Source organism: Ochotona princeps, chromosome 23 (genome assembly GCF_030435755.1).
Source record: "Ochotona princeps isolate mOchPri1 chromosome 23, mOchPri1.hap1, whole genome shotgun sequence".
Taxonomy (NCBI): Eukaryota; Metazoa; Chordata; class Mammalia; order Lagomorpha; family Ochotonidae; genus Ochotona; species Ochotona princeps.
The window spans coordinates 34,737,942-34,761,192 of NC_080854.1; the positions used below are offsets into that span (position 1 = coordinate 34,737,942).

General features: G+C 43.6%; 1 protein-coding gene across 1 annotated transcript in view; it reads right to left on the bottom strand.

Moving 5' to 3' along the window:
• MARCHF6 (membrane associated ring-CH-type finger 6) overlaps window positions 1–23,251 on the bottom strand; it is a 59,690-nt gene that overhangs the window by 6,158 nt on the left and 30,281 nt on the right. The window contains exons 10-24 of the mRNA XM_058679979.1: window positions 21,471–21,522; window positions 19,798–19,856; window positions 18,170–18,250; window positions 17,889–17,957; window positions 17,735–17,809; window positions 16,530–16,664; window positions 15,432–15,551; window positions 14,337–14,437; window positions 12,249–12,386; window positions 11,613–11,817; window positions 10,453–10,522; window positions 7,704–7,885; window positions 5,338–5,472; window positions 3,800–3,889; window positions 2,055–2,187 (exon numbers count right to left, since the gene is read on the bottom strand). Coding sequence (XP_058535962.1) covers window positions 2,055–2,187; window positions 3,800–3,889; window positions 5,338–5,472; window positions 7,704–7,885; window positions 10,453–10,522; window positions 11,613–11,817; window positions 12,249–12,386; window positions 14,337–14,437; window positions 15,432–15,551; window positions 16,530–16,664; window positions 17,735–17,809; window positions 17,889–17,957; window positions 18,170–18,250; window positions 19,798–19,856; window positions 21,471–21,522 — 1,645 coding nt within the window. The remainder of the gene's footprint in view (window positions 1–2,054; window positions 2,188–3,799; window positions 3,890–5,337; window positions 5,473–7,703; window positions 7,886–10,452; window positions 10,523–11,612; window positions 11,818–12,248; window positions 12,387–14,336; window positions 14,438–15,431; window positions 15,552–16,529; window positions 16,665–17,734; window positions 17,810–17,888; window positions 17,958–18,169; window positions 18,251–19,797; window positions 19,857–21,470; window positions 21,523–23,251) is intronic.

The following is a 23,251-nucleotide window of genomic DNA, read 5'->3' on the forward strand; positions in this document are numbered from 1 at the left end:
AGGTCCCACTATGCTCGCATGTTTCCCTGCAGCGCTGAGGCCTCTGCTTGTGGGCAGGTGACGCAGCCAACGCACTGCTCCTCCTGGCAGAAGCAGGAGGAGTCAGAGGCGAGAGGACTAGGCGTGTGTTTGAGCAGAGCCCTCTGTGGCTGTGTAACTGAAACCCGCATGCAGGAGAGTGAGGCAGCAGCTAAACAGAGCCCGGATTAACCTAGTTCAGCATCAAGTATTTCATGGAGCTGGACTGCTTTTTACAGGTCACGGAAGAATCAACTAAAAATGTTTACCAACGAAATCCAACCAGATTCATTCTTTTGAAAGCTGTGGCTGCAGCATGGAAAATGAATTAATGGGCAAGCTCAAATACAGGAAGGTTTTGGACGTAAGACTAGATTGCTGAGGCCAGATGAGCGGCCGTGGGGACCACTGCACAGGATGAGTGCTCGTGGCGAACAATGGTCTGTCTACCAGACTGACTGAGGCAGCTGTCGGATGCTAACGCTGTCAATGAGAGAACTAAGAAAAGACACATTTGGAGGGGAAAATCCCACTTTCAGTTTAAAAAATATGCTGACTTGAACACACATGGCACTCTAGCTACTGAAGTTCAACAAATTAGCATGACCTCTTCCGTTTTCCTTTTATGTTAAAGAACATTGAAAAAAAATCAAATATAGAGCCTGGCGCAGTAGCCTAGTGGCTAAAGTTCTTCCCTTGCACGCACCAGAAACCCATATGAGCACCAGTTCTAATCCTAGTGGCCCTGCTTCCCATCCAGCTCCCTGGTTGGGGCCTGGGAACACGATCGAGTACGGGCCAAAGCCTTGGGACCCTGCACCCATGTGAGAGACCCAGAGGATGCTCCTGGCTCCGGATTGGCACAGCACCAGCCGTTGTGACCACTTGGGGAGTGAATCAGCGGACAGAAGATCTTCCTCTCTGTCTCTTCTCCTCTCTATATATAACTTTCCAATTAAAAAAAAAAGTAATTAAAATTTTAAAAAATTAAATACAATTTTCTGGGTCTGGTGCAATAGCGTAGTGGCTGAAGTCCTCACCTTGCAAGCACCAGGAATGGGTATTGGTTCATGTGGGTATTGGTTTGTGTCCTGGCGGTCCTGCTTCCCATCCAGCTTCCTGCTTGCAACCTGGGAAAGGAGCTGGCCGAAGGTCCTTGGGACCCTGCACCCATCTGGGAGACCCAGAAGAAGCTCCTGGCTCCCGGCATCAGATCAGCTCATTCCAGCCATTGCAGCCAACTGGGGGGGGGGATCAGTAAGCAGATGGAAGACCTTCCTCTCTGTCTCTCCTCCTCTCTGTAAATCTGACTTTCCAATAAAAATGAATAAGTATTTTAAAAAATTAAATATTTTTTCTATATGAGTGGCAGTTGTGTCCCAGCTGTTTCTGTGTCCAGTCCAGCTCCCCGCTTGTCCTGGGAGAGCAGCAGACGATGGCCCTAGCCCTGGGCCTCTGCACCCACAGGAAGACAGAGGAAGCTCCTGGCTTCTGGCTTTGGATCGGCTCAACTCCATCCACTGCAGCCACTGGAGGAGTGAAGCAGTGGAACAGCTCTCACTGTCTCTCCCTCTCTGTAAGTCATTCTTTCAAATAAACCTGTTAAAAATTAAATGCACCAAGTCCTCAGAGCATGCTGCACAGCAGGGACACTGGGATGACATCGGAGGCCGCTCCCCATCCTCGGGTACTGGGGTGGCACAGGAAGAAAAAGAAATTCATAAGCTATGGGCTCACCCACTTTCCCCTAATCAACTACGTAAATACCTTTAAAAATAAAATTAAAAAAAAAGCAACAATATTTTTACTTCATTTGTAAGGATATGGTCACAACACTTCTATTCAAGCAAAAGCAACCGGACGCACAAGTGATCTTAAGAGGGTGTGAATCTCCACATCCAGTCATCTCCCTAGAGATCCTCTTCTCTGAGTAGTGCAAGCATGCACCATGCTCCCGGAGCCAGTCTCCTTGCTGAGCAACGCCTCCAGGCTGCCTTCCATGCTTTCTCCAAGGCTCCACAGCCAGCATTACTCACCGAGCAAAGGAACGACCCCCGAAGCTATGACGTAAGGGACACACAGGGAAAGCAAGAGCACACAGATCACCGGAGCTGCCAGCTTACGAACAATATAGTGAAGGTCAATGTTTCGAATGCCATTTGCATAAACCTGAAACAACAGGAAAAAACCAAATTAGCACAGAAACAAGACAAACTGCTCCAGGTAAACAGCTGTCTCCACTGGATCCCATTCACAGGGAACTGAATCCACCAAACTAAAGGGGCTCGAATTGGTTATTTTTCTTGAGCAAAAGCAAACACTGAAATCCAAACACAGGCAGAGTACCCGTAAGTATTTCAGGCAGCACATTCACTCACTGACACTCCGCAGTGTTAATCTAGGGGTTGGCACAGCAGTATATCATGTTAAGCTTTTGTCTGTGATGCCAGCAGCCCGTACGTGTGCCAGTTCGTGTCCTGACTACTCCACTTTTGAGCCAGCTTCCTGATAATAGCCTGGAGAAACAACAGAGGATGTGCAGACCCTCCTGACCAACCTTCAGCTACCAGAAGACTTGAGAGTGACCAAGAAGTGGCTGGTGGTGTGGGACATTAGGACATGCCGCCCTCGCACACGCCTCCGGCAGGGGTCCTGCTGTGCGCCCTGAAGGAGCACAGCTGTGGGGAAGCTCTCCGGGCCCTGCCTGTGTGCTGAGTCTCAAGCACCGGAGAAAGGCCGGACCCTTCTGCCCGGCATATGCAATCCTGATGAACAAGCTTTACCTTCTCCAAGTTACTGTCCCTAAAGTCCTTTTCCTTTATCCGCCACTTCTCTAAAATTCTATTCTGTACCGAAGATGCCACACATGCTGAAATTCAGAACCACTTTCTTGAAAATTATTCATTCCCTAATTATCTCCTATGAATATTAACAATACCTTTATAAATTTCACTTTTTCTTGAATTAACGTGTCATTTCTGATATAATTCCACTTAAACTGAAAACTTATCAAAATTAATAAATATATTATTTTTCTCAGGGTCAGTACTGATACAATGGGTGCTGGCTTGAGCCTTGGTTGTTTCAATTGCAATCCAGTTCCTCGCCTAATGCTCTGGGGAAGGCAGCAGAAGATGGCTCCATCCGCCCCCACAAGGGAGACCTGGACAAAGTTCTGGGCTCCTGTTGTCGGCCTGACCAAGGCCCCGGTCACTGTGGTCATCTGGGAATTGAATCCATGGATGGAAGGCTCTTGTTCTTGCTCGCTGTCTACCCGCTTCCCCGCTTGCTGCTCTATAACTCTGTCTACAAAAGCAATCAGTAATTTTTAAACATCAATGAAATATTTAATCTTTCCTACAGTGGTAAAACAAAACTCCCTTGAATGATACTTATATGTGGGTCTGGCCTAGTGAATAAAGCTGCTGCTTATGAATACCAGCATTCCACTTGGGCAACGGTTCAAGTCCCAGCTGCTCCACTTCTGATCCAACTCCCTGCTAATGGCCTGGAAAGGCAGCGGCAGATGGCCGCAGTGTGTGGGCCCCTGCAGCCACAGGGGAGATCTCCCAGAAGCCCGGTCTCACCCTGCTCTTTAGTGAACCAGGGGACGGAAGGCATCTGTCCGCCCCTCCACAGCTCTCTGAAATAACGACTTTTCTCATTACAAACAAACAAACAAAAAACTGCAGAAAATTCATAAAAGCACAAAAAGGAGAGTTCCTTCAGCTAAATATACTCAGGAGAGACTCCACAATGCCCTTCTCTGAATGTTACTCACCTGTTCAATTACAGTTTTCAGCCACCACTGAGGGCCCATCAGCGTGATAGCTGCGATGATTTTGGCATGTAGGACTCCAAGTGCCCAGTCCTAAGGTAATAAAAACCACTTCAAACATCATTGTTGCTCAAACAGACTGCTTACATTATTTCACTTCTGCAGGACTGGTAAGAATTTCACAGAAGATTAACATACTGGAAAATATACAGGATTGGTTTTTTTCCTCAACAGCTCAAGTTTCATAATTCTATCCCATTCATTCCTATATCATTTAGAAATCTACATATTTTCCTGTGAGGTTGGGAAAGGTCAGGAAAATCAGAGGAGGATGACTCCAGTGAGGATGGCTAGCCATGTGGAAGACCAAGTTGAAACTCCTGGTCATCTGGGGAGTGAACCAGTGGCTGGAAGGTATCTTTATCTCTGTCTCTCCCACTTCCTGGAACTCTCTCAAAAATACTGATATCACTCCACCTTCATTATCTGGCGTCACTCTGTTTAGGCAAGAAGAAAAAGAACAGGCTTTTCTATACAGTTCTTACACAAAGATGTCACCTCTGCCTTTCTTACTGACTTCACTCTGAGCCAGACTGCACCAGGAGCAGTCTCCCACGCACAGAGGCTCCTGCACTATCCATCTGCCTTTGGCTCCTTCCTGAAACACACTTCTTTCTCGCCCATTTCACTAAACTCCACTAATTAAACTGGGCTTATATGTTACCATCTTCAGAAAACCCTTCTCTGAGAGTTCCAAAACCAGGGTAAAATACCCCGAAGGCTCCTGAGCATCCCCAGTCAGACCACACACCTGTGAACCTGTCTAGCTTACCCACCCTAAGTTAGCTCCTGTATTAATGTATTGGTTTCCACAGTACACTAACGCAATACACTCTGCTAAAGTTGGTGGACATTCTCTATCTGGCATGTAGAAGGAAATAAGGTTCAGGGAATTTTAAACTTCAGGAAAATTCATCGTAACATACTACAAGGTAAAAACAGAAATTGCTATAAAATGCTTTTTTAATGACTGAAATTAGTGCCTTGCTCTCTTCCCCAGTTAAGAACTTGAGATCTTAATTCTATACAGTTAAAATTTCAGGTTCTAAGCACAACAGCAAAGTTACCCTTATTTTCCCATGAGCTTTAAGACCTTCGCTGTACTCCACATGGGATCCCACAGGATGCTCTTACTCCCAGACTTTGTGGGAAAACATGCTGTAATAAATGCTCCAACGTGGAACGTCTCAAAAGTCAAAAGCAGCATCACGCACAAAGGTGAAAAGACCAAGACATCTCAAAATACACCTTTGAATTTTGGAGAAACAACCCATATATTTGTGAGATTTCAATCTAGAAACTATAAAATTCCTTTAAAGGAATTCCATGACCTGTATGGTATATTCTGAAAGCAGATTAATGATTATTAAACCAATGTCACAATACCCCTGCCCCCCAAAAAGTGTCAAAATAATATTATTAAGAATCTTTTCCTGATTCCAAATGCTTAATGAAATGGCATCAACAAAACACACATTTACCTGCCACGGATAAAAAAGAGGAGTCTGATCCAACGGGACTCTGAGGGGAGCCACAATGACCAGCTCAAACAGGAGCCCCAGCAGGAGCGGGACGACTCCAGCCAGCAGCATGGCAACTATCAATGTCTTCATTATCTATTAGGAAACAAGAGACCGTGTCATCCAAAAATACCTGCCAGACTTAGCCAAACTCGGAACTCCATGTTGACAGGATGTCTAACAGAACAATTAACAAGGTTTCACACACACAGTGGTTAGATGTTTAAGACTTTTGTAAACATGTAATTGTAAGAGCCCAGAATGAAAACCTAAAATTTCTCTTTTGCTACTACAAAAGAGAAAATGACAGAAAATTCATTTCACTACATACATACATCAAATGGCTGCGCTGCTTTACTCCCCATCCCATTCTCACAATCAAGCGTTGTCCAAGGAAACTGACTGGTTAGGTTCTCTGGTGCAACTGTTGTGTGGTGCAGTGTGTGCGTGTCACACACACACACACGCTGAATTCAGAAGGGTTCTGCACAATGTTAGAGAACTAACCAGGCTGATCAACCTGGTGCCTCAGAACAGTGCAGCCCAACAGAGCTTACTGAAATGAAAAAGGTCCCGACTGTCGCATATGCTAGCCGAGTAGTTTCTGCAAGCTGAAGACAGTGTAGCTAGAGAATTTAGACAAAGCAGAACAATGGGAATAAAGCTGAGACAAAGAGGATATACACTAAGGAAAAGCAACCACAGATGTCTGACACAGAAGTCAGCCTTTAAAATGTCACAGGAGCCTGAGAACCTCTCCTTTTCTTAAGGTAGCCTTGGTGAGTACGACCGAATGCGACATGCATGGAAGACATAGAACTGGCTTCTTTACTTGTTAATCTATGTGACAAATGAAAAATAGAAATAGTCATTTCTTAAAGTGTGACAATAGTAAAACGTCCTGTTATCTTTGGGACTGATTATCAAACTCCTTTACTCATAATACACAACAATCTCTCACTATAAAAATGAATTATAACACTATCATTAAATGGATAAATTTCTAGTGAAACTAAAGTATAAGTTCAGATACAAAACTAGAGTTGATAACACAAATGAAAAATATTTGCCACATTACATATAATGTCAACATTACATACAGATATAAACTACTACACCTGGGTAAGCATCTTAAATTTTTAAAAAAATCCTACATTTCTGGCAATCCAGTTTTTTTTTACTAAGAGCAATTATGTTCACTAATTATTACACTTTCACATTAGCCAACATATTTCTGAATTAGCAGTAGGCTATATAATTAAAAGAACTCTACTTATTTGAAAAACATTAACTGGATCCTAAGGTCAAGATCATACATGTTGTGCCCCATGTTGTGGCATAGCAGTTTGTAAATCTGGCATCCTATATGGGCACCAGTTCGAGTCCCAGCTGTTTCACTTGACGCAGCTCCCTGCTACAGCCTAGGAAAAGCTGCAGAGGATGGCGGAGGTCACTGGAGACTCGGGAGCAGCTGCTGCTCCGGCCAGCCCTGACCCCTGAGGCCATCTGGAGAGTGAAACAGTGGGCAGAGGACAGGTCTGTCTCTCCTGCTCTCCCTGTAACTGATTCCCAAATACATACAGAAATCTTTAAAATAACAAGATAATTACATATGTTCAAGGAAATTTAAAAATCCAAAAGGAAAATTCTGCTTAAACTTAGTATTTAAATCTACAGAATATCTTTCCTTAAAAATACAATGATAAGGGCCCGTTGGCGTGGCCTAGTGGCTAAAGTTCTGGCCTTGAACGCACTGGGATCCCATATGGCCACCGGTTCTAATCCCGGCAGCTCCACTTCCATCCAGCTCCCTGCTTGTGGCCTGGGAAAGCAGTCGAGGACGGCCCAAAGCCTAGAAACCCTGCACCCGTGTGGGAGACCTGGAGGAAGTTCCTGGATCCCGGCTTCGGATCAGCACAGCACTGGCCGTTGTGCTCACTTGGAGAGGGAATCATCGGATGGAAGATCTTCCTCTTTCTCTCCTCCTCTCTATATCTGACTTTGTAATAAAAAGAAATAAATCTTTAAAAAAAATAGAATGATAAGTTTTCCTAGACTTTTAGTTATTTTACTTACATAAGGGATTTGACCACATCACTTAAGTACATGTTTTTCTTTTAGTGCTCAAAAATAAACCTAAGACTGAAGTTCACACAATGAATCAGAAAGCTACTATCTGAAAGATATCTTAAATTAAAAAGTCAAATCTCCTTACAGTATCAGGGAAATATTAAGAAAACTCACTAAAGTGTGGGGAACAAAAGGTTTAAGAAATAGCTTGAAAAACACTACTCTTCATCAGACAAGACCAGTGTTCCATAACTCACCATGAGGGACCACTCTTTGACCTTCTGGAAGATGACTCTGCGGCCCTGGGGCATCCACGCCAGCAGCACGGTCACGGCCCTGACGGTGAGCCAGCACACATAGAGGCCACAGGCGGCCGTATAGAGCTCATGGATTTTGGCAGTCCCCGTCCAAAACGACATTAACCAACGCCCAGCAAATACTGAAAGTAGAAAGGCTGATAAATGAGACTCACCGCCAGGTACAGAGAACTGGAATCCTGACGTCCTGTTAGCACTTTCACATTAGAAAAATGTATCACACTCTGATGTGCATCAATGATTACAACAACAACAACAACAACACAATAGAAATCAAACTCTAAAGAGTAAACGATACTTGAATCACACTTGAATCAATGTGAATCCACATTCCTGGGCTAGGCACTTTGACCTACCATGCCACACAGTTCATTTGGCTCTGGAAAAGCTTGAAGACCCTGCTCTTTTTCGTGTTCTCATTAGCACATGATACCATTACGAGCACAGCAGGGGCAGGGGCAGGGGCCGGCCGGTCTACTGGCTGAACAAGGATCAAAGAATCATTTGGTCTGGCCCTGTCACCTTGGGACTCACAATTCAATTCCTCTACAGAAGACTAATTTTGAAGCTACAATTTTGTATAGCCAGTAAATGATGTTCTAAATACCCGAATGACCCTTGGCAGAAAAAAGCTTCCCTTTCCCTGACATCGAACAAAGGTGGACAACTTCTTTTCTATTTTCTGTGCTATAAACAATTTCAATATCTGGGAACCTTCTTTCAACTGTTTCATTTATCAAGACACAAAACTAAGCTTATTCTAACAAGGAACGGGCAAAACAAAACTATCCCACAGTACAACAATCAAAGAACAGTAAAATTTCTTGGAAAAAAATGAAGATAAATATATTGAAACATAAGAAACCCATCTAAGAGCTTCTGAAGGGCTTGGTTCCCATAAGAATTCTGAGGAGTAAATTCTATAGTGCACCACAACAATCTCAGGTAAGACCATTTAGGTACTTCGGCAACTTGAACAGCAAGAAACAAATTTCCTGAGTTTTTCTGCCACCTTTGGTTGCCTTTCTAATATGGTGTTACTGAACTTAACAGGAGGAGATGGCCAGTACCTGTAATAAGCAAGGCTCTATTAGACATCCTTTGTGGAAGGGGCTTCCAGTGTTAAGACTGAGAAACCAAGGCTCAGTGTGGCAACCTTTCCCAGCCAACTCACTCAGAGTAAGCTCAACTCCATGCATGTCTTCAAGACAAAACCCACGCTCCTCACCACAGAACTGCAACGCCTCCACACTGATTTAGCACAGCTCAACAGCCAAGTCTTACAACTCGCTAAGCATCGCAGACTGCTTGCAAACTGACTAAAACAGCCTCGTGGTGAAAATCACTTTCAAAGACAAATATATGTCAATGTCACTGTATGTTCATTTGAAGAAACCAAAATCATCACTGATCATTGCATAGAATACCTAGACTTGTCCATTCATTTCTAGTCCAGGGTTTATACTTTTTGGTGTAACTTGTTTCTAGTTTAATGGCATGGCCCAGCCTACACTTCACATACTCTAATCAAAGAAGCGCTTTTGAGAGAATGGGGTTAGTTGTTCATTTGAGAAACTTGGTATCAGTTAGCTGGAGCTCTGGAGTACGCCCTCATCACCTCCATGCACACTCAGAGCCTAAACATTTCTGTAATTATCCACAAACAGATGCATTCTTTTTATTAATCTGCAGAACTGTATCAAAGAGATACAATAATGTTAAGCAAAATTACTCACTGCCAAATAGAAGTATAACACTAGGTTTCTACTTTTTGTTAAATTTTTCTTAATATTTGATAAAAACTTAAAAATGAATGTAACAATCACAAATATAAAACTGCCCAAAACTTAAAATCTAAATTTTCTCAGCAATATTTTCTTATATGGAACTCACTGTTTAGCTAGAATCTGTCATTAGTGGGTGCAAAGTTGTACAAGTAAAAAAATCATTACACATACACAGAATCTTCATTTTCACTAGTTTAAGGAACAAAAAGTCACAATTTCCATGAATTAAAAAAGATTTTTTTCTTTAGAAACATCATTTGAAATTAATTTTCCTAATTGTTCTTTCCCAGTCTAAGCCCTCATGGGAAAACACAAATATTTAGTACAATTTTTGCTGAGTGTTACACTGAGGAACAACTCAATAAACATATTTATATTTTGTAACAGCTGAAACTCAGCATACATTACTGATTAGTTTGGTGGTTAATACATATCAATACAGCGTAGACTTTACAGGCAGATGAGGGAGCCAAGACATTTTGCCCATTTGCCAGTGGCTCGGCACTGCAGCCCTACCCATCCTGGACTTCTCAGGGGAACATCACCAGCTGCCATATTCACCCACAGTACATTCTCACTTAGCTAAAGAAGCACTGCTCTGCTGAAATTTCATGAAATTACGAGAATAAACATAATTAACACCAAAGATTTTATGGAAAAACATGACTTAAGTCATACAGATGACTTTCAGAAAATTCACACCGTACCACAAAATCTAAGTCAGCTCATTTTACTTCTAAAATTAAATTTAAATCAAAATGCTAGAGTTAGTCAAAGAAAGAGAAAACTACTTCTTCCATATTTGACAAAAATGAGCTCTCAGATATGGCCATTTTCTCTCTTTTTTTTTAAGCAGAAAGCCTTCATGATGTTATTGGCAGAAAGCAGAAGTCAGGACATACCTGGTAGAGTAAGGCAGATGAGGCTGGCAATGAGTAAGGTTATACACATGAACACAATCAACAGAAATATCTGTGGATTAGAACACAAGGGGAAGCAGACGTTCATGAGTGCCCGATGTAACCTCCCCAAAAGCCACACAACTGTTTCATTAAAGGACTGTGCACATCTGTGTTTCAGGTTTCCTGCAACTTCACGTTGAAAGAAAAATCTTTAAATTATCTATACTTAAAGGAAAATAAGGATCTATTTTCAAATAATTAGAAGCATCTTTCAGTAACACACAATCTTTAATCAGAATAGAAAAATCAAGCAATCAGCTTTGGCTTTCCCTTGGAGACTCAGAAGAAACTCCTGGCTCTTGGCTTCAGCTCGGCTCTGGCCACTGCGGCCACTTCGGGAGTGAGCCAGCAGACAGAAGATCTTTCCGTCTTTTTCTCTGTAAATCTACCTTTCCAATAAAAAACAAATCTTGAAAACAGAAAAGTAAATGTAAAAAGCTGTTGCTAGTGGCTCTCCTGCTGAGAAATGCACAGAAAAGGAAGCTACTCAGTGACGGGGAAGGCCGGCCGTGGGAGAAGCAGCACGTGCAGCTTGCTTTCCAACCCAAGGCCCAAGAGGACTGCAGGATCACAACTTCAGAAAAAGAGATCCATCTCGAGCATAAGAAAAACTCAACCACAAAACAACGTAGCAAAACAGGTTCTTTTTTTTTTTTTTTTTAAGATTTTTATTTCCACTGGAAAGTCAGATATCCAGAGAGGAGGAGAGACAGAACGATTCTCCATGCATGATTCACTCCCCAAGTGAGCGCAACGGCTGGTGCTGTGCTGATCCGAAGCCAGGAGCCAGGAACCTCCTCCAGGTCTCCCACACGGGTGCAGGGTCTCTAGGCTTTGGGCCGTCCTTGACCGCTTTTCCAGGCCACTAGCAGGGAGCTGGAGGGAAAGCAGGGCTGCCGGGATTAGAACCGGCGGCCATATGGGATCCCAGTGCATTCAAGGCCAGAACTTTAGCCACTAGGCCACGCCTACGGGCCCAACAGGTTCTTGTTAGTAATGAAGTGCTAACCATGTCTACTCAGAGGACTGGACACTAACAGCACCAATTTGTATCAGAAACCCGGAAGAACCAGCTCTCGTGAAGTCGGCCCTGTACCTACCCTGAGTGGGAAACGCAGCGGCCGGCGGTAAGGCTGAAAGCCGACAGGGCCGCCCTGCTGCAGTATGGCCTGGTGAGCTGCGTGCAGGCCTTCGCCCACCACAGGCACTGCGTTGTTGTTTCTAGCATGCTGGTTGTTGTTGATTTGTTGATTTGCACTGTTCTCGTTTTCTTCCTGGTCTCCCAATAAATAGGAGTGGAGATCCCTGTGTAAGAATTACATCAGTGAAGTCTCATTGGAGGTCAGATTGAAGCAGCAGCCGTGAGCCTTACTAACATTTGCCACACAGCGAAATCTATCTACAGCACTATTACTTCAGTCTGGATTAAACGCTGGGATGTTTTACATTAAACCTTCAAAATTCCATGTTAATACAATGTAGAGAAACTGTGGGCTTTTGTTCTGTACAAATGATTAGTGTGATATCAACTAGAGCCTCCAGCTACAAATCAGTTCATGCAAAAATAATTCAGGGGAGGGTGGTGGCAGTGATCAGGAAAGGCCAGATCTCAAACCTAATCAAATCCCTATTTCATGTTAAGGTATCTGTCTACCTACTGGATGCCAAACATGCACCAAAAGTTCCAGTTCAGGAGGTCATTAAGCACATGCCGACACTGTGCTGCCCGTACTCACAGCAAGTATCCGGCAGAAACAGTCCACGCTCGCACGAGTCCCTTCAGCCACTGCCGCGTGTGTCCCTGCTCAAGCAATGCTGGCAAGACGACCTGCAGCAGCAGCAGCTCGAGCGATAGCTCACTCACCGGAGCGTCACTGGAAAACGCGAAGAGCCCTGATTTACATGTACATTCTACTTCCTTTTAAAGCCATATTATCTAAACGCTTACTGGAATCACAACAAAACTCCTTAAAGAGCTAAATAAACTCACTAATTTTACCATTTCATTTCCAAAACTCTCAAACCTAGTGAGCCTTCCCCTCAACTCCACCAACACTGCTCCTGGTGAGCATCATGAACAACCGGGAGCTTGTGACACCATTGCTCAGGTTCTCGGTTCTCACCTCACTTGTTCTATAGGCAGCATGTATCACAACTGGTCACGCCTTCCTTCTCAAAACAAGGCCTCCTGGTTTCCCTGCGGACACTGGAAGGTCCTCCGCTTCGACCTTTCTTTTCTAATCTACACTTTCTCTGGGTGAATGGGAGCCTTAATATGGATTGAAATATCACCTTTTTGCATATTTCTATATACTGCTCAGACATCTTCCTAAACTTCTGACAGACCTAGTGTCACCTCATCAAGCCATGGTGACATGTGCTGGATGTCTGAGGTTGGCCATTCCTCCCCCAGCTGTCCTCATCTCGGCAGCTGACAGTTCTATTCTCACAAGGGCTCAACTGTTGATGATAATATTTACATCTTACAATCAAACAGCTGAGAAACCTGTGTCCTGTCCCTTAACAATACCTTACATTCTATCCACTTCTCACAGCCTCACTGCCACTTCCTCCATCTCTGCCACATCTACGATGTTCTACTCAACCTCCTGAGGTATAACCATAGCTTCCTGTGTGAACAACCATTTCAACCCCATCTCTACCACAGCAGCCAGAGTGACACTGTAGACCGACCCTTCGCAGAAGGTTGTCCAAGAGTGTGGGTTCAGGACGGTCCGTAAGGCTTTCTTGCAATAGGGCTGCCAGGATTTCTGACTCTAGGCCAACTAGCTTGCCTTCCCCTTGTACTACAGCTAAATTCACGTTCCTATCGTCCCTCAAACAGAACTCTATCTACCAGAGCCTCTGAAAGACACCTGCCTTCAGGAATCCACATGGCTCATCCCATCATCACTTCTCCTTCAGAGCTTCCCCCAGTTGTCATTCTTGAGGTCTGCATTGGTCACTATTTATACACATATATTTACTTGAAAAGCAGGAAAGAGGTAGCCCCCATTTGCTGCTTCATTCCCCCAGAAGCCCTCCACAGCCTGCCTGCTTGGAGCCAGGCCAAAACCAGAAGGCAGAAAGTCAACACAGGTCTCCCACATAGGTGGCAGGAAGCAAAGTACTTCAGGCTACCCTCAAGGCAGGGTGCACATTAGCAAGACGCTGGAAATGGAACCAGAGGGGAGGGGGGCTCAAACCTGGGCAGTGGATACAGCACACAGGCATCACAGCCACCTGCCCCGTGGCACCCCTCACAAAGAGTGCAAACCTAGAGGCAATGGTGTTGAGGCTGGACTGAAAACGGAAGGCAAGAGCTCAGCCTGAGTTAAGATACCCAAGTGGTAAGTCAAGCTGGGACGCCAGCTACAGGAATAACCAAATTACTAAGAAACAGAGTATAGGGTGAATGGTAGGGATTGTTTCCAGGCAACTTAAATTGTTAAACTAAAACTATTTTCCATCTATACGCCTTATATCCTACATTCAGTCCACAATGAAATGTGAACTTTGGCTTCATTTCCTATGATATGCTTTTTTATATAAAGATAATGTTATCACCACACTCACATTAGATATGCTAAAATATTTCAATGCTGACCATACACATACTTCTTCATTTGCAGAAAGATAATCTTCCTCTGGAAAATGTCACCAACAAACAAATGTTTATGTGATCTACAATATGGTAAAATTTACCTGTGAGATGACTCCCAATATCTATAAGAAATGAATGTTTTAAATATTTAATAGAATCTGAGTATCAAAATCTTCCAAAAATATAAATTAGTAAAGTTTTTCCAAACGTCAAATCTTACCTGTAGAGCATGACATTGTATGGAAGAAAATGAGGCAGCAGACTCTTGATGACGCGTATAGGAAGCCAGAGCATCAGGAGGACGATGGAGCCAAAGACAATCTGCAGGCACAGACAGGCGACAGCACTGACGCCAGGACCCACTTCCCAATCACAGGGCAGCTGGGAGCCCACACCCAAGGGTGCACACCTGACACACCATCCTCTGGTCATTTTGTGTAGAAATGTGTTCCTAAGATGGCTGGTCCTTTTGCTTTAAGGCTCTGCCTCTCTCTAGGCCAAGAGACAAGCAGAACCTCAAGAGACACCACTCTGTGATGTCACTGCGTGATCTGACACAGGACCGCACAGGACCGCGTGCATGGCTACAAAAGTATCCAAAAGGTATAATGTTGCCTTTAAAATTCTATCTTAAAAAGTTTATATTTAGGGCCCGGCGGCGTGGCCTAGCGGCTAAAGTCCTCGCCTTGAAAGCCCCGGGATCCCATATGGGCGCCGGTTCTAATTCCGGCAGCTCCACTTTCCATCCAGCTCCCTGCTTGTGGCCTGGGAAAGCAGTTGAGGACCGCCCAATGCATTGGGACCCTGCACCCGCGTGGGAGACCTGGAAGAGGTTCCTGGTTCCCGGCATCGGATCGGCGCGCACCGGCCCGTTGCGGCTCACTTGGGGAGTGAATCATCGGACGGAAGATCTTCCTCTCTGTCTCTCCTCCTCTGTGTATATCTGGCTGTAATAAAACGAATAAATCTTTAAAAAAAAAAAAAAAAAAGTTTATATTTATACCCAAGTAATTGCTTCTTCCAAGCAGGGAAGACATTTTGAAATGTTTCTGCTAAGAACTTTATTTCCAAGCCAATATTTGATATAATGCAAATTAAATGTAATCTCAGACAAACATAATTTGGTCACCTATCCTATTACGCAGACCTAAAAGGCAATCTGTTCAGTAACTATCCCTTACTTTATTACTGTGACCAATGAAACGGCTTCTTCACAACTGACTTTCAGACTTCAGTGTAAGTCATTCAATATGTGCTACCAGCCATCATGAAACAAAACACACTTCTCTCAAAAACAATGGAAAAATCTGCTCACCACTGACAAAATGAATCTTCGGAGATGCCTGTAAATGGGCAAATGGATCATTTCCTGAACTGGATTGAAATCTGGATCATTCAAATTTCGTAGGAACCACAAGACCCCAGGTCGAAGTACCTGTAAGCACAGTTTAAGTACCATAAATGTTCATCAGTATCTCCAGGCTCTGTTTATAAGCTAAAAGATTAACAGAAAAATCAGCTCCTAAAATTACTCTGGGATCCAAATTGTCCCCAGAAAATGCATACGGTTTCCCCAACTAAGCAAGCACCTAAAATAGAATCTTCCTGAAAACTAGTTTATGATCAACATCCTCTGAAGCTGCCCTTCTTTACTAGGAAAACACCCAGTGAGTTCAACTGGTGAAGAAATCTCTGCCTCTGGTCTTGCAGCCACCTCTGTGCCACTGTCACTCTCACTCTCAAATGGCAGGCTTATCACTCTCCAAGCTCCAGTGGAAAAAGAAACGCAGCTAAGAAAGGACGTCCTTACACATGGCAGGGACAAAAGACTGCCTGCAAATCAACAAGTAGGAAAAAAGCACCCTTTCCTGGGCCTGGTGCAAAAGCGTAGTGGTTAAAGTCCTCGCCTTGAATGTGCCAGGATCCCATATGGGCACCAGTTCTAATCCCGGCAACACCAGTTCCCATCCAGCTCCTTGCCTGCAGCCTGGAAAAGCAGTCGAGGACGGCCCAAAGCTTTGGGATCCCGCACCCATATAGGAGACCTCGAAGAAGTTCCTGGCTCCTGGCTTCGGATTGGCGCAGCTGTAGCTGTTGGGGCCACTTGGGGTGTAAACGATCTTCCTCTCTGTGTCTCCTCCTCTCTATATATCTTACTTTCCAATAAAAATAAAATAAATCTTAAAAGAAAAAACGTGATTTCATTTACTTTTTCCTCAATTTAATCATCTTTCAGACTTATAGCTTGCCAATTATTGAGACAAACAACCAAAACAGTTCATATCAATCAGCTGAAGCCCTTTCCTGGTTAGCCTCTTTGGGACAGACTATGACTCAGTGAGGGAACCATCAACTCTGACGCACAACCGGTGGCCCTGGATTGCACAGTGGCAGCACTGCCCGTGGGACTCACCTCTCTGAGCAACAGGATGAAGGAGGCGAAGTAGAACACGTACACCATGCCCACAAGCCAATGCAGGAACATGGTGGTCCCCGGGGCCGACTGGAAGCTCAGTTCTCGGTCTTTCAGAGTAGCATCAAACATTTCCTGGGCCAGGACACACCAGGTGAGAGAGCTGCACCGCTACAGGCGTCAGGGTAACATGTCCACCCTCCAACCAGAAAGTGAACAAAACCACTACCTAAACGCAGTATCATATTCTACAGCGGCAGGTCTTCCCATGCCTTTCAGTGTCACAGAACTGGATGGAAGAGTTGCGATTACTTCAAATATAACTCCTTAAAACTTTCTAGAGTAAAGATCTTAAACCAATGGTAAGTAAGAACTTTGTTAATACTACTATATTAGAAATGGCTTACTTTATTTAATCTTTTTTCCTCGGTTCAGACCTGCATGTTCTAAGAGTAAAGAACCTCAGAATCTAAGTCAGTTTCTCTATACATGCACTGTTTCTGAAAAATCAAAACTGCTTACCAATGAAAGTCACTTAACAGTGTAATGAGGACTGTACATATTAAATGGGGTTGAATCCATTACTACAAAGATAGTCTCTCTTATCAAACTATACTTCTTATTAAATAATGTCAACAATATCATAAAATTTAAAAGAGTAAAAGGGCACTTTGGTTACTAAAAAGGTTGCATTCACAATATTCTGAGAGCAAAAACTGAGGTACCGAAGAGAAAACAAAAATGTACAGGGGCTGGTCGTGTGGCATAACGTGTAAAGCTGCCACCTGCAATGCTGGCATCCCATAGGGCGCTGGTTTAAGCCCCTGCTGCTTCACTTGAGGTACAGTTCCCTGGAAAAGCAAAAGAAGCTGGCCAAGCACTTGGGTTCCTGCACCCATGCTGGACACCCGGAAGCCACTCCAGGCTCCTGGTGTAAGCCTGCCCTGACCCTGGCCATTGCAGTCACTTGGCGAGTGCACCAGCAGATCAAAGACCTCTCTCTCTTCTCTCTAGTAACTCTGCCTTTTAAATACATAAATTAAAAAAAAAAAAAGGCAAAAAGCAAAAATAAGCAAAAAAAGTCAAATTTGACTTTAACAAATTCAAATTTAACAAACTAAAATTAATAATAAACTGATTTAATAATAAAAAGCAAAAAAGGATCAAATCTTTTGTGTTGAGAATATATGACAATGAATACTCACCAGGGAACAGATGTCTAGCCACCAGCCACAAATCAGAGGGAACACTCCAATTTCAACCACAACCAACAGAGAGACCTAAAGTAAAAACAGAGGTCATCAGTATGCACCAAATGTAGGAAAAATCATTTCCAACTTGAACTTACAAACAGATTACCTTAACAACAATATAGCAGACTCCCAGTAAGCGACGGGATCTGTGAAATTTGACAAGAGTTGCCAGGCCCTGTAACGTCTAGTCAAGGAAAAATTCGGCACTTGAAGGCAAAGGGAACAGGTAATTATTTCAGTAACACTTGATATTTTTTGACAGAATTTCTTTCTCATTTTGTACTTACTTAAACACCTACAACTTTTACTAAGACAGCACTATCATTAACAAGAACTTACTGACAGGAATATCATTACTACATATTTAATTGGTCCACTAAAGGATACATGACAAACGATCAGTGTGACTGCTAGAAGTATGTACCCGACTATGGTTGTGATAAGGCCTTCAAAATGAGATGCTTGAACCTAAAATTAGATCAAAAAAATAAAATGAGTTTTACCACGACACACATTCCAATTTACCTGTATCAAACAGTCCCAAATGACTGAAAGTCATTTCTAACCAGAAAAAGGTAAGCACAAAATGTCCTTTGGCTGGTATCTCTGCACACCAGATGCTCTCCACACAGAAAGCACTATATTTCACTAAAGAACAACAAGAAAAATTTAAAGAATCAGTTTGCTCAAGGAGACAAAACAGCAGATTGAAGTAAATTTTTATAAAACTAAAAATGCTAATACAATAGTCTGCCGTAATTTCACTCTAAACTAGCCACCAGCCACCCAACTCTGTGGAAAGCAGCAAGTTTCCCTTGCTACCCAACTGTTCCCATTAGCTAATAGAGTAAGACTGCTCATCTTCGTCTTTTCCTGGTTCCCAAGGTTCAGGCACCAAATGCAATTTAGAAACTCAAAATTAATCAAAGCATTTATCTGAACCTTTCAAGTCCCTGCATTGAGAATGGGATCTCTGGACTCCCACAAACACTCTGAACAGAAGCCAGGCCTCGCAGCTCTGAAAGCCTCCATTGGGTCCCAGCTGCACTGCCAATCCCAGGTTCCTGCTAAAGCACAGCCTGGGAGGTAGCAGGTGAAGACAGGCCAGCATGCTGCCGCAGATGCCCCAGGGAGATGTACACTGAGTTCTGGCTCCAATTCCAGCCCAGCCCCATGGACAGTCTCTCTCTCTCAAATACATTTTAAATATCAAGACTAAATCTTTCTAGGGGGCTGGATAAAACAGTAATCCATCCATTCATTTACTTGACTCTTGAAAATTACTGAAAGTCAAAACAAAAGCAAATTCTTTAGGAAACACTTAGGCCCACTCATCTAAGATAGTCTATTTCCCTTTTAAACTGATTTCCTGCTACTTTTCTATACTCACTATGGAGCTTCCTGGGGAAAGGAAACGAAGGGAGAACACATAAATGTATGAAGCAAACCCTCTCCAAGTGTGCCTATGGCTCATCCAGTAGGAAGGCATGCAAAGATGCGATTCCAGGGCTGGAGCAAGGGCTCAACATGCTAATCCGACACCAGCAAGCGCCAGTATCCCATATGGGTGCTGATGCTCCATTTTAATCTGGCTCTCTCCTTACAGCCTGGAAAAGCAGCAAATGATCTGGGTCCTTGGTACCTTGTACCCACATGGGGGCACCCAGAAGAAGCCCCAGGCTCCCAGCTTTGGATCAGTTCAGCTCTGGCCATTGTGACCATTTAGGGAGTAGGGACTGACTCAGTGATAAAAGCCCTCTGTATCTCCTTCTTGTAAAATCTTTCAAATAAAATAAATAAATCTTTAAAAAAATTATGGGAATTCACGGCACATATTCATTGGAAACAAATATAGCAACATTACCTACTATCTCTTAAGCCACTATTACTTTAAAAAGCAAGATCATGTAGACTATTTTTGCATATGGTAATGAAGCAAGTCTTTGTATTGTTACTCAGCAAACATCAGACTTAGAGTGACTAAGGAAGTAAGTCGGCAGAGGTGTTACACTCACATGTTCTTCAAATCCCAAGCCAACAAGGGAGAAATGGCCAATGTGGTAAGGGCAAAATGCTACAAAGGGAGGAAAAAAATGAAAATTTTAACATCAAAACCATGAAAACTTCTGGTACAGTCCCCAATTATAAGAACCAGTGTCTCCTAGACAAATGCAAGATTTTAAAACTGAGATAAAAATGTACCATCTTGGGGGGCGGACACTGCAGTGGAAGATGTTAATCACTGCTATTTCAACTGCCCGTCGTTTCATTTCTAGTCCAACTTCCTACTTAGGCAACTGGGACAGCAGCAGCAGGCGGCACATGTGGCCTCCGCCGATCACATGAGAAACCATCCTCAAGTTTCTGACCCAGCTTTGGCCTTGACGCAAGGTGGGGAGTGAACCAACAAACAGGAAATAAATCGATTTATGTCTATCTCTCTCTGTCTTTGCCTTTCAAATAAATGAAGAGGTTGCATTAGAAACAAATGTACTCAGATGGGATTTGGTGTACAAAGATGCAGAGTTCTTATTTGTAATTCATGTGTTATAAGTGATTTGTTTCTCCAAAGGCTAACTGGGCACCAACTTTTTCTGCAAGAGCAAACACTAAATGCTATAGAGCATTGTTTCTCTCAAAGAAACCTGAGTTAACACAGCTGCATGGTCCAAACCAACACAAAGACACAGGTGTCCACTCCATGTGCAAGAGTAAATCATAATGAATCAGCTTCCTGCTAATATTCAATATTCTAAATATCCACTAAGCATTAAAAGTGATAGAATGTTTTAGGCTTGGGAAATCTCTTTGCTGTCATTTTCTTTTTTGTCATCCATGTGATTTAGATCACACGGCTTCCTGTTAAAGACAACCGCCTTCCCGGGTATTATACAGTTGGAACAAAAAAGCAAAGAACTTGGAATCTGGTGAAGAAACCCTGGGAAATAGGCATTCTTCCTCCTCAGCAGAGACGAAGGGTAATTCACACGCATTCTTGGATAGGCACGTGAGGTCTCAGACACAATCCCATTACACCTAACACTAACTGATTTTACCAGGAACCACACATCCCTTCCCCTGAGAGAAGCAGAAATCGAATACATCTAATGGAGTTTTCATTATGTCTCTCAAAGCAGAAAAACCTGTCAACTTGTACCTTTGAACCCTGCACTAATTACTATCCTTTCTCTCTAATTACTATGAACAAGACATACTCATGTTGTCACAGAATTCTCAGTGTTTACAAGCATGTGCTAGAACCTGCTTCTAGGGGAAGTTGAGCAAAGCGCACTGTCCTCCCACAAGCCTATATCCATCTCTGGTGAAGCCCCACTCCGGGGTTCCTGTGCGGCCTTGATCCAATTCTGACAGGTGGAAACAAGGCCACGTGCCACAGGAAACAGTCCATAACAGCACAAACTTCATTCCAGGGGTGTGACACTGCACCCTCTAGGGTCAGCCTAGACTTAGTTGCTGCAGCAAGAGACAGGAACTGCACAACAGGCAGACGTTTGGGCCAGTGCAATCTTTATGCTCAGAAACACGGATGCGTCCCATCCAAAGTTATCTGTAACGCATCCCTTAATAGTCCTAAGCTAAAAATGAAAGAGCAGCCCATAACAAGGCTCCTACAAAACTGAACTGCAACCACTATGCCCTAAGGAATAATAGAAAAAACACAACTTACCAAAAACAAGAATGAACAGTGTATTCAAAGACACCACCCAGAAGACATGTTCCTAAAGGAAAATAGCTTTATTAAAACATTCAAGTTTTAATTGGCAATTTTTCAGTGGGACTATTCCACTCATCTAGACACAGCTAAATACTGGAAATAGCTAAGACTGAAATTTTCCTTTCACAGTTTTGAAATACCAACTTAGAAATTATATAACTTTTCACTGAATTTCCCAAAATAAGACTTAATTAACCTTCACAAGTGCATGTCTCACATAGGAAAATCTACACACTTACAAATTTTTACATTAAAAACATTTTATACATCAATGTATACATTTCCTTTCTAGACATTCTTAGATATGTAACCAACTACAAGGAGTAGTACAGAAGAGTTCATTTAAACCAAACACTACTGAAATTTTTCAAATCCACATTAATTCCACAAAACGTGCTGAGGTTATACCGTGTTTGTTTCACCTACTGTCCAACTGGTTTTTACCAAGGTTTGTGCTTGGCTATCACCCTTTGGAAAACTCCAGTTTGATCTGTGGCTCCCTCTGACTCGGACACTCCTCAGGGATGGGGCCTCTCCCAGCACAGCATCCGGCTGCACTCTCAGCTCCACCGTGCCACAGCCACGCACCCCAGGGTAGCAGGCAACGGCTCAGCTACTTGGGTCCCTGCCACCTAGGTTCCTGCCTTCAGGTCGGCCCAGTCCCAGCTATCTGTGGGCATCTGGGGAATGAACCAGCAGAGAGAAGACATCTGCATCTTTTTTTTTGCCTTTCAAGTAAGTTATAAAAGAATAAGCACATTCTCATTTGGCTCCCTGTTCCATCTCCCAAACGACATGGTCTCACCCGTGTTCTCCCTCCATCACACACCACACGCACACTGCAACCCCTGCAGCTCCATCACACACACCACATGCACACTGCACACTGCACCCCTGCAGCTCCATCACACACACCACGCACACTGCACCCCTGCAGCTCCATCACACACACCACACGCACACTGCACCCTGCACCCCTGCAGCTCCATCACACACACCACGCACACTGCACCCCTGCAGCTCCATCACACACACCACACGCACCCTGCAGCCCCTGCAGCTCCATCACACACACCACACGCACCCTGCACCCCCTGCAGCTCCATCACACACACCACGCACACTGCACCCCCTGCAGCTCCATCACACACACCACACGCACCCTGCACCCCTGCAGCTCCATCACACACACCACGCACACTGCACCCCCTGCAGCTCCATCACACACACCACACGCACAGTGCACCCTGCACAAGCACTAGACTGTCCAAGACATGCACCTGGATCTACTACCACAGTGCGGTTAGCAATTTTTTCAGCTTCTCTCTTAAGGGTTTCCAAACTCACCCTTATTCTCTGCAGTTTATTTGCTTCAAACCTCTGATAATTTCTCTTCAATACAAAAACAAACCTCGCCAAGCCCTCTCTGGTTCGAAAGCACACGTGTTGTCACTGATGTTTAACACATATCTCTGATGTTCAAAGCATCTTTGAGAACAGGAACCTGTTTCATTTGCCTCTTAGTCCTCGGACAACTATCACAGCAGCTGGCACATGCTACATACTAAATATTTTTCACTGAAGCAATGAAGTCATCAGCAGTTTTGTCAATAATTAAAAAGGTTTTGGATCAACACTACTACTTCATTAATGACTTTTGTTATTCATTTATGAGAAATGAATGAGGCAAATATGAATGCATTCGTGAACAAATAATACCGTCCACACTGCGA